Here is a 12,360-nt window from a genome sequence, read left to right on the forward strand (position 1 = left end):
AACTTACAACTGAATGTCTCACTGGCAACACATGTCTTTCTCACAATAATTCTCTGCCTCCCTATAATTCTGTTTACTGACCTCTCTCTAAAAGTAAAGGACAATCCATTTCTTTTTTTTTTTTAAGAAAAATTTTATTTATTTATTTGACAGAGAGAGATCACAAGCAGGCAGAGAGGCAGGCAGAGAGAGAGGAAGGGAAGCAGGCCCCCTGCTGAGCAGAGAGCCCCATGCGGGACTCGATCCCAGGACCCCTGAGATCATGACCTGAGCCGAAGGCAGGGGCTTAACCCACTGAACCACCCAGGCGCCCCAAGGACAATCCATTTCTTACTTCAGAAATTTTTATTGGATATTTTTATTAGGAATGTATTTCATATTATGAGGAACATATATGTTAGGTAGAACCATGTGAGGTTGACACTTTTTTTTTTTTTAAAAGATTTTATTTATTTACTTGTCAGAGAGGAGCGAGAGCGAGCACAGGCAGACAGAGTGGCAGGCAGAGGCAGAGGGAGAAGTAGGCTCCCTGCCAAGCAAGGAGCCCCATGTGGGACTCAATCCCAGGACGCTGGGATCATGATCTCAGCTGAAGGCAGCTGCTTAACCAACTGAGCCACCCAGGCGTCCCTTGGTTGACACTTTTGAAGGTGAAAAATAATTGACTAGCAGCAATTTCATTTGGTTCCTTCCTTCTTCTTTTCTTTTTTTTTTTTTAAAGATTTATTTATTTATTTGAGAAAGAGAGGGGCAGAAAGGGAGAGGGAGAGAGCAAGCGGGAGGGGCAGAGGGAGAGAGAGAGAATCTCAAGCAGAGATTGGAGCCTGACATAGGGTTTGATCCCATGACCCTGAGATCATGACCTGAACTGAAACCAAGAGTCAGATGCTTATCTGAGTGCACCACTCAGGTGCCCCTCATTTGGTTTTTCCTAATGAAAGCAAAATCAATTGCCAATCTTCTACATCTTTGACTACATTTTTAATTAAAAACTTCCTGGCACTGATACTTAAAAAGTTAGAGTACAAACAAGATCTACTTCCAAATTAGCATAATTTCCAGTGCTTACTTAGAGTGTTTCTTTTTTCTTGCAGATAATCCTGAGCAGCTCTTACTATCTGTTGTACGACCCCAGTGACCAGCAGCTGAACAGAGGGTGGGTTCCAGGTCAACAGGAGGCGGTGCAGAACACTTAGCAACTCAACACCAATCAGCTAGTATAAATTAATACAGGTAAATTTAATTAATCTTAATTTCAAAGAACAAAATTATATTACAATCTAAGAAAATATACATGTAAAAATAAATCAGTTTGGTAACTAAAATTAATATATATGACTCTGTAACAAGTAAGAACAACCTAACAGTCTTGAGAATTGGTCATAATCTATCCCAACAAATTTTCATTCAACAAATTACTGTGGATATTAGGTACTTCCCATAAGCCCCTCTCCCATTCATCTCAGCAACTATTACAAACTTTCACCACTCACTTTAAGCCTCTTACAATCATCCACATCAAACCCATCCAATGAACCTGTCTCATATTTTATTTTATTTATTTTATTTTTTTTAAGATTTTATTTATTTGTTTGACAAAGAGAGATCACAAGTAGGCAGAGAGGCAGGCAGAGAGAGAGGGAAGCAGGCTCCCTGCTGAGCAGAGAGCCCGATGTGGGACTCGATCCCAGGACTCTGAGATCATGACCTGAGCCGAAGGCAGTGGCTTAACCCACTGAGCCACCCAGGCGCCCCCTGTCTCATATTTTAAAGAGGAAAAAAAAACTTAACTATAACCAAACCTACCTTTACCTCTCTCCTTAAGATCAAATGTCTAGACTCTACCAAAGGCTGATTCATCTTTCCTTATTTGCTTCCTGTCCTATCTTATCTGACCTCCCAGGGATTGATTCTTCAAGGACCCTGATTGCATTCCATATGTCTTCAGTTTCTCTGTCTAGGTCTGTTCCTTCCCCAGTATAAGGAAAACACTCAAGTCTTTCCTGTTTATTTCCTCCCCCCAACCCCCAATTCTCTCAGAACCTTCTCTGTCCCCATGTCCTGTATCTCTGTTTTGCTTCCTCTGGTCCCAGCCCCGAGGCTTCCAGTTCCTTCACCCCTCCTTCACCCCTCACTCTTCTACCTACGATAGAATGCTCCATCCGAGATCACTAGTAACCTTCCCTGGATCCTCTTCTGTCTTCATATACTGGATTCTGGTTCTTTTGAGACTGTCTATCCTTGAAACTCTCCTCTGCCCTTGTAACTCTGTTCTCTTAGTTCTCTTCCTCCCTCTCTGTAGTCTCCTTATTCCCTCATCTCCATCATTGTTTGCTATTTGTAATACACCCTCACGTTCCAGTCCCCGCCCTCTTTTTTCTTCCTTTATTCAGTTTTCCTAGGCCAGTGTAACTCACTATTTCTCTAGAAATAAAATGCAAAGAGCCTCTTAACTGGCCTTCCTGCCTCCCTTGTCATGTCCTATAGACCAATTTCACAGGGTCAATAAAAGTGATCAAATTCTATATATATACCATATTCTGAAATACAAGTTTAATCAGGTCATTCCTCTATTTTAACATTTTTTAATGATTTCCTATCACTTTTAAGATAGATTTTTAGACCCTTCCACAGGCCATACAGGAATCTTCATGATTTGGCTTTTCCCCTGACGCGCAGCCTCGTCTCCTAACAACTCTTACATGCTCCATTTGTCTCAGCTGTAGTAAATGACAGTAGTGTCCTTGAACTTGTCACGTTCTCTTACACCTCCTTGTCTTTGGATTTGCTTTTCTCCCAGAGAAAAAAACCCATCCCTTTTGTGCTGCCTCACTAATTTCTCTTTTCAGATTTTTTTTTTAATAAATTTTTTTAAAAGATTTTATTTATTTATTTGACAGAAAGAAATCACAAGTAGATGGAGAGGCAGGCAGAGAGAGAGAGAGAGGGAAGCAGGCTCCCTGCCGAGCAGAGAGCCTGATGCGGGACTCGATCCCAGGACCCTGAGATCATGACCTGAGCCAAAGGCAGCGGCTTAATCCACTGAGCCACCCAGGCACCCCTCTCTTTTCAGATTTAATCCAATCCTCATCTCCTCTGAGAAGCCATTCCTTACTTTCCTTGAAGTCAGGGCTCCTGTCCTCAGACTTTACATACCTTTACTAGCTCAGCATTTGTCATACTGTCCTGATCTCCCTGTACCTGGATCGGGGGTACCTGTACTTTTGATAGCTATAGCCTCAAACTGTGCCTGATACAGGACAGGCACAGAGTGAAAGCTGTTGGGTAAATCAATACAATACTGATGATTTTGAAATTATAGGATCCAACTCAGGAAGAAAAATATAATCCATTCAGGTGTAAAGCAGTGCTTGGATAAACAAAACATTATTGAGTCCAAAAAATAGCTAGGTAGTTGGGTGTGGGGTGTATTATGTTAAAAAAAAAATGAGTGAGTGTAAACATAGTGTTCTCTCTTCATTCACAGATTAAGTTTTAAATTTCATAAACACCAGAAGTTTCTTGCAGTAAGCTGTAGTTTAGCTGAGGAACAGCTTCAGATTGTAAGGCTAGGGTACAAGAAGAGTTCACCAGTGAGTGAATCTTGTAATCACAAAGCATGTGCTTTGTTTTATTTTGGTTTTGGTCAGCATCATGTGCACAATTAATTTGATATAATGAATGCTCTCAACTTTCTTTATCTGTTGGTGTTTTATGGAAAATTACCCCACATTGTAGATGTGTGATGGTGACCAAAAAGATGGTTCTTATGGAAAGAAAAGAATTTCTAATTAAAAAGAATAAGAAATCCACCAATAGCTTGGTTCTATAACATGAATAAAGTCCTCTAAAATTACATATAGAAATTAGAAAAAGCAATTCATTAAACTGTTAATGAGTAATTGAGCCAGTGCAAAAAAAATTCATTAAATGAGAGATAAAACATTATCAAACATTTAAAAGTGGTATAATTTATTTAACAGCCTTATAAATTACTTCAGGCCTTTATCAATAGAATCATTAGCTGGGGTTGAAGGCATCCCTTAATTTTTAGTTTTACTTGATTACCGATAAACACATCTAAGAAGATACACTGACTATTTCTATGCTGGTGGTGCCTTGTCATCCAACATTCACGATAAAGTCAAAATCCTAAATATTTATCATATATTTTATTTCATACAGGAGAAAATTATCTTAAGACAAACAGGATGAAAACAAAGCGTATAATTTATTATCTGTTATAGAAATATACTGTACCTGATCTTCTGCAATATGGATTCGGGCATAAGGAGAATCGAGCAAGGTGTGTAAGGCCTGTAGACATGCTGTGACATGTTCAATGGGCTCCTCAGGTCTGGGGGAACAAAGGAACTGTATGCTCACACCTGCGACGTACATAATAAAAACACACGTTTGTCACTATAAAACACTTTGTTGCTCTGACATCAGATTTTTTTCTCTATTCTTCCTCTATTCTTTTACAGATTACTGTAACACCTATTTAATGCTACTTTAAAGTAGAGTCAAATGCTTACCAAACGCAGCTGCCAAACTTTATAACACAGATTGTAGCTTTGCCATTAGGTTAATAATCAAGTTGAAGGTTGGGGGAGAGAGGCAGTTCCAAGGTCATGGAGTTGATTAAGAAGATACTCAATTTTTTATTTTTAGGAATTTAAAAAATAATACATTAAAAATAAACTTATGTAAATTATAAAATTACTTCTCATTAAATGGTTGTCAAACAATTTTCATGTCTACAAGGATTTTTTAGTGGCAAGCTATAGAGACAAAATGGATATCATGGATAACAATTATTCTTAATTTGCATAAGGGTAAGGTCATTATTTTATAAGCCTTTCATATTTTCATGTATGAGATCTACTGACAAGTTCTATAATTTCACCTTACCAACTGTGTTCTTCTTCCCTCCCCAAAATATAAAACTGCTTAAGAGCCTCATTAGAATCTATAATATATTAATGTTAAAAGAGCATCTATAAAGCAATTATAAATTGAGATTTATTCAAATTTGTTTTAACTTTGCATTTTATTATTTCCTCATAGACAATTTGTTAAGTGTCAAGTAAAAAGAAAATCTGCCATTGAAAAAAGAAAAATGTAGTTTTTTTCTTGAAAATTATTCACTATTGCTCTGTGAGTGAACACAGCAGCTAAAATTTTTAGAATAGTTTTTAATAATGAACTTTTTCTATTAAAAATTCAGTTAACAATTTAGAACACGTGCTTAAACAATCCTCTCCTTTTTATCCCTTCTCTGGACTGTGGTATATAAAACTTTTCTATAGCATTAAAACGGAAGATCTGAAGGAGTTCAGAGCACGCCACACCAAAATATGCCTCTTTGACATATTGATTACTTTCAGCTGAAGGTACTTGATGAACAGCAGATGCAGTAAGGGTTCTCTGACCCCTTTCCACCTAAAAACAAGTCAACATTTCTCGTGAGAAATGTGCCCTCTCCGTATCAGGAAGAGAAGACTGGGAGTCAATGTTGAAATAGACTTGCACAAACAAACCTACTAAAATTAATTTCCCCCATATATTTCCTAGTCCCTGTCCCACAATTTATTGCCCCCGGCCCAAACCCCTTTAGTCTGGTCACATCCCCACAATTTACTGTTCTTTGCGTCAAATGGCATATAAGTTTTTGGGCCTAATGGCTACTTTAGATTGAAAAATACTAAATCCGTATGCTTTTCTCCTGTTAATCTGTCTTATGTCAATTTAATTCTTAGGCCAGCCATACAACCTAAAAGGATAGAAGGAAATTTTTTCTTCCCTACAGAAATGAATTTCAGAAGTGACATATCTTGAAATATATCAATGTTCACACCTACCTAAAATCAGATGCATTCTGTCTTTGTTAATTTCTGGCAAAGATTTAGCACCAGGCATTGCTCCCGATGCCTGGTTTAAATTGACAGGTGTAGCACGTTTCTGTAAGCCAGGTATTGCTGCTGCTTCTGTAGACTCTGAACATGTAAATCCTGTGCTATTTAACCAAAGTGCCACCGCATGAAGAATCGGGGCCCACGAATTCCGGTAGTGAAGTCTAGCTGTATCAATGGTCTCAGGAGTATAAAATGCTCCACCTGTAAAAAAGGCCAATCGAAGCCATTACTTTTATTGCAAGTGGTCAACCATTCATCAACGACTAACTTAAAAATCCTCATTACTTACTCTTAGTCCATTTGGGCTGCTATAACAAAATACCACTGACTGGGTGGCTTATCAAACAGCAGACATTTATTTCTCACAGTGCTGGAGGAGGTGGAAGCCTGAGATAAGGCTGCCTCCATGCTCAGGTAAGGGCCATGTCTCTGACTTATAGCTGTATTTTTACTTGGTGGAAGGGGCTAGGGGCCAGTGTGGGTGGGGTCTTTCCTCTAAGGGTACGAATCCCATTGCAGAGGGCTTCACCTCCTGACCTAAGCGCTTCCCAAAGGCCCTGCTTCTGACGCTAATCACAATACGGACACAAAATTCAGACCATAACATGTACTAAAGAGCAATCTGGCCAAAGGGATTCTCTTTATTACAAAGCCACCAAAAGTGAGTCTTTCCTGCAGCTGCAGAACTGGAGGGCCTCTGTGCCTTCCTCACCAGTGCTAGGGTTTCCAGCTTTTTCTCCGCAACTGCAGATGCCACTGGGGATCCTCCACCTTTCTCTAGCCGGTGGTCACAGGCTTCCTCTTCACTGTTGCCAGAGACTCCCAAAAACCCTGGTCACCTTCTCTTCCTGCCCCAGCCAGGGAACTCTGTTTCTTCTTTCTCCTTCCTCTGCCTTTCTTCCTTAACTCCTGTTTTCACTACCAAACTGAGGACTCCCCCATCCATCCTTGCATACATTGACCAGCCCAGCAATCAACTTCATCAGAGTTACGCATAATGACTTGTTACGCCTGGTTATTTAGAGTACTCTAGCTCATACAGTTATTACTGTGACAGTGAGAACTTTTTGCTTGGGTTAACAAATGAGCTTAATGCTGCATTTGAATCAGGGACAACATGCTCTCAGGGACAGAGTGCCACGTTTAAATCTACAGAAATTTAAAATGTCATCGCCACATCTTAAACTAGATTACTACATTATTAATAATTAATTAAATTTAAGGGGTTTTACTCTCTTTATAAATTCAAGGTGGGTAAGTTACACTATAATATTATTAATTATTATTGTTGCTAGCTTCCACCAACTACATTTTGTTTAATTACTACTCTAAAGTCCATAAAGGCAAAATTCTGAATGTAGTACTTACCATCGGGGGGCAGCTGACTAGCAAATTCAGCCGGCAGAGTCAAAAGTGCATAGTCTTTTAACGCTGCCAACCACAGGCGACTGAGTGTTGGCAGTTCGGGCTGCACAAGTGTTATTAAACTATCTGGTGGTAGTTCATCTATGGCACCATAATCATCATCATCATCATCAGCACTTTTCATTGCTCTTTTTGGCTTTGACTCTGCTTCCTTCTTAATATTCATAGCAACCACATACACCTAGTAAGATATTCAGGAGGAGAAAATAATAAGGCATAGTGTTAAGAAATGACTTAATCTAAGTTGCTATACAACTGAATTTTTGAAAGTAATTGAGTTTAGACCCTGGAAAGTCTATAACTTCATGGTTTCCTGACAACCTCCAAAGAATAATTCCACCTGCTTTGGAGACAATCTTTTTTTATTGATCTGACTGCTGACTATTCCTCTCACAAAACATTCCTTTAGTAGAGTTCACTGAGATGTTTCTGGCTTCTCTTGTTATACTTTACAAAGCCCCCTTTTATGTGTGTTTTTTTCTTTTTTTGTCCTAGGGTATAACTTCCTGTTTACTGCCTCTACTTTCACAGACTTATTAGGCACAATCAGACAGCACATTCAAAGAAAAAGGCTGGAGGGGGATGGGAGAAGGGCCAGAGAAAGGATTTCCATAAATATCCTTCTAGCCTCTTAAGTGACACTTAGCAATCTGGCCTTTATAATAGAGTTGAACCACGCATATAATTTACTAGTCACATATATATTATCTGTATCCTTTCTCTCCACTTAGTAGACCAAAAAGATGTATAAATGCAACTTACTAAAACATAACTTTAAACATTTTTCTTTGTTGCAGTTATTTTTGATTTTTGTTTTTGTACCTATATTTAGGCTTTGGCAACTAGCATAGACTGAGCACAGAATATGAGGGAGAAGTAGGTGAAGGTTTTACTCTATAGGCAATGGGGAAGGGAAGAGGTCACTGCAGAATTTACAGATCAAAGATTATGTATTTTTCCTAAACTTTTAATTTTATTTTAAAATGATACCATAAAAAGTTTTGAAAATGAGCTTTTAAAATTACTCAAAATCCCAATTTCCAGGTTACTATATTTTATCTTTGTAAATTATAATTCTGTTATACAAAGAATTTTGTATTTAATTTTATCTACCTATGGAATGTCCATCTTCATAATCATTACTCTTAATGGCTGTAGGGGATAAGCCATAATACATCTAACAATCTCCCTACATTGAAATTTCATATTTACTTCTGTTTCTTGATTCAGCCTTGGGAATCTGAACAAGATATAATTTTCAAAGACAAAAGGTATATAATTCTTCACATTATAATGTTCCAAGTAAAGCTTTTTTTAAAAAAAAATTTTTTTTTAAAGATTTTATTTATTTATTTGACAGAGAGACATCACAAGTAGGGAAAGAGGCAGGCAGAGAGAGAGAGAGAGGAGGAAGCAGGCTCCCTGCTGAGCAGAGAGCCCGATGCGGGACTCCATCCCAGGACCCTGAGACCATGACCTGAGCCGAAGGCAGCGGCTCAAACCACTGAGCCACCCAGACACCCCCAAGTAAAGCTTTTTGTAAACATTTCCTTCCTGTATTTTAGATATTCTTCCCTAGGATAAAGTCCCAGGAAGGGAATTATTGCATCAGGGACTACAGATATTTTTATGGCTCTGAATAGACACTGCCAAAACCTTTCTAAAAGGGTTCTATAATTTATATTGCTACTAGCAATACAGGAGAATATATTTTTTAGACTTATTTTTAATCAATGTTTGGCTTATCTTATTAGACACTACACAAGAAAAATAGAAAAATCAGAAGTGTAAATAACTTGAAGAAAATACCATGAGCATTCTAAACATGTTGTATATACATAGTCTTTTAAATAATACTGTGTTGTGAATAGCTTTTATTTTTTTAATTAAAAATTTGTTTAAAGATTTATTTATTTGTGAGAGAGAGAGACAGAGAGAGAAAGAGGGCATGCAGAAGTGAAGGGCAGAGTGAGAAGGAGAGAGAATCCCAAGCAGACTCCCCGCTGAGTGTGGAGCCCTGGGCTCAATCTCATGACCCTGAGATCACAACCTGAGTTGAAACCAAGAGTTGGATGCCCAGCCAACTGTACCACAGAGGCACCCCTGTGAATAACTTTTTTTTTAAAAGATTTTTATTTATTTATTTGACAGAAAAAGATAAGTAGGCAGAGAGGCAGGCAGAGAGATACGGGGGGAAGCAGGCTCCCCGTGGAGCAGGGAGCCCGATGCGGGGCCCAATCCCAGGACCCTGAGATCATGACCTGAGTGGAAGGCAGAGGCTTTAACCCACTGAGCCACCCAGGTGCCGCCCCCCCCCCGCCCCCGTGAATAACTTTTACCCAAATTCGTTAGTCACTTAATTCCACCATCTCTTAGGATCAAGACATACATTTAAGTTATTTCCATTTTTTCTGAGAAAAATAAACATTGTAATAAATACCACCATAGCAGAGTCTTTGTGTATATCCTTAATATTCCTTAGGATAAACTGGATTTAGTAAGTGTTTTGATATATCTCACTCTTTAGAAAAATTTTACTATCATTCTAAAAATGATGTTAATTTAGCTGGGAAATGTTTCTATATTTCTTCACCCTCCCCATATGTTTATGTGTAGCTTTGTTTCCTCTCTGTGAATCGTCAATTCATATTCTTTGCCCAAAATTTGCATTTTAGAATGATTATGCTGAGAATCTGTACAGGAAGATGTGCCAGTGGAGGCAGGGAAGACTAACAGTAGAAGAAAATTAGGACGCAACTGCACAGACCAGGTAACAGATGATGAGGATTCAAACTAAAGGCAGGGGCAGAAGAGAGGAAGTATTTTTTTTATAGATATGCAAAAGGTGTATGTAATCCATTGCTAAATTTTAAAAATAGTCACTATGTTGAATAAAATTCCATTTTTAAAAAAAGATATAGGTAGATACACACAGTTTAAGGCATATAAAGATTTACATGTGCACATATGCATAGTGATATACACCAAAATATTAATAGTTATCTCTGGATGATAAGAAGATTACAGAAGGGATAAGATTATAGATTTTTTTAAAATAATACCTCTTCTCTATATTTTGAATATGTGCAGTGAATTGGTATTTATATTATCAGAACAAAATTATATTATCTTCAAAAATAGTATTAACAAAGTCAAATACATAGGAATTAGATACCTACTAGATATAATACGAAGGGGACTGAAGAAGAAGCAGTTAATATTGATACTAGGCTCTGGCCTGAAGATAGAAGGTAGAACCAGTAGTTGGGATAAAGAAGATAAAAGAAGTCAGAGAAAGCACAGTATTTTTTTTAAGACTTGTTGGGTGTGTGGTACTTAAGGGTCATCCAAGGGAAGATGTCTAGTAAACATCTACAAATATGGGATTGGAATTTGGTCTGGGTGGAAAAGCAGAATTACAACCTTTAATACACAAGTTAAAGCAATAGGTTATGGGTATGGATAAAGTTGCCCATAAAGTACGAAGAGACAGGAAGGGGACAAGAAAAATAGCAGCACTGAAAGAGCGGGCAGGCGAAGAGGCCAGCGAGCGGTGTGGGGAAGGAACAATGAAAGGGAAAGAGGAGAAGCAAGAGAGGCGTGTCAAGGAGAACAAAGAGCTTCCAGAGGAGACGACATCCAATGCCGCAGAGAGGCCAAGGAACACGGACTGATGAGTGCACGGTGACACAGATAATTCTCTCATTTGTAACTTTAGCGAGAATGATTCCAATGGCGTGGTGATGACACAGGCAAACCAAAGGGACCTCATGAAAAACTGCTTTTTTGGGTCATTTTCCTGCTTCTCTTCTTGCTGAGATCTACACCCCACCCTTAAGCATGCTGTCTATCCTCCTTGTAAAGATCAAGCACTTAATGACTTCTTCGGAGTCTCTCAGCACAACAGACAACACCTAAGGAATGACCAGGTGGGGCCATCACGTAAGTTTTCCAAGACCACTGACTCCAGACACCTTGACACCAAGACCCATAGTTCTAGCGCATAAGCGACTTACGCAGGACACCTGAGCACTCCTTGTCTGACGAGTTCCTGGATGCCTGAGAGGGCACATACACCAGACCAGCATCCTCAATAAAAATCCCAGACCCCAAGCAAAGATGAGATTCACTCTCCTTTCCTTTTCAAGTCTGCCAGAAGCTTTGTCTGTATCTGCTGTCTCTACGTCTTCAATAAGCTCTGCTCTCATTTCCTTTTGGCTTGCGTTTGACTTTGATCCTGCTCGAACCCAAGGACTCTGTTGGCTGGTCCTACAGGACCCCCTCTGGGTCCTCAGACCGGACCAGCCTGCAACAGTGAGAACGACCCCACATTGTGGGGGACTGAGAAGCAGGTGACCAAGAGTTGAGGTAGTGAAGATACTGAAACTCCATCGTGAACTGAAACATGAGAGGAGAGAGGGAAAGCAGTGAGGAGGACACACTTAGGTGGGGAGGAAGACAAGCAAGAAGAGTTAGCACATAGAGGGAGAGGCTGAAGATACAGAAGTGGGCATGACTGATAGCACTGAGCTAGAAAGTCTCCCCTTCACACTCATATTTAACTAACATTAATTAACAGGTGAAAGCACAGTTCCCAACTCATGTAAATCTAAAGATTTCAAAGTAAAAATCTGAGGAGATGGAAAATGGAGATCTTCAGCTTTCTGAGTGAAAGAGTATAAGCAAAGAGAGGTCTTCAGGAGAGAAATCTAGAATATGCTGGGCATCTGAAGAGCATGATGAAGGAAAGGCAGATAAACAGGTAAAAGAATTATGAAATGGCTTTCAAGGCTGAGGCATGAGGTGCACATCTTTAAATTATAGTACAAACTACCCTAAAAAAGAAAAAAGTGTCAACAAAAATGTGCATTATTAATTTAGTTATGTGAGACTCTGATCTAATATTTTATCTTATTTATTTCATTTTTTAAAGATTTGTATTTATCTATTTGAGAGAGAGAAACAGTAGAAGACAGCATGAGAGGGAGAAGGTCAGAGGAGAAGCAGACTCCCCGTG

The 12,360-nt window shown here is 38.9% G+C and overlaps 1 protein-coding gene across 4 annotated transcripts in view; it reads right to left on the reverse strand.

Annotated features, from left to right (window-relative positions):
- Positions 1 to 12,360, reverse strand: part of HEATR5B (HEAT repeat containing 5B) — a 105,645-nt gene that overhangs the window by 15,418 nt on the left and 77,867 nt on the right. For all 4 annotated transcript variants that reach the window (XM_059188653.1, XM_059188655.1, XM_059188652.1 and 1 more), the window contains 4 exons: positions 7,287 to 7,524; positions 5,865 to 6,119; positions 4,261 to 4,388; positions 1,070 to 1,214 (listed from right to left, as the gene is read on the reverse strand). In XM_059188653.1, the coding sequence (XP_059044636.1) occupies positions 1,070 to 1,214; positions 4,261 to 4,388; positions 5,865 to 6,119; positions 7,287 to 7,524 (766 nt within the window). The remainder of the gene's footprint in view (positions 1 to 1,069; positions 1,215 to 4,260; positions 4,389 to 5,864; positions 6,120 to 7,286; positions 7,525 to 12,360) is intronic.

This window comes from Mustela lutreola, chromosome 9, assembly GCF_030435805.1.
Source record: "Mustela lutreola isolate mMusLut2 chromosome 9, mMusLut2.pri, whole genome shotgun sequence".
NCBI classification, from domain to species: domain Eukaryota; kingdom Metazoa; phylum Chordata; class Mammalia; order Carnivora; family Mustelidae; genus Mustela; species Mustela lutreola.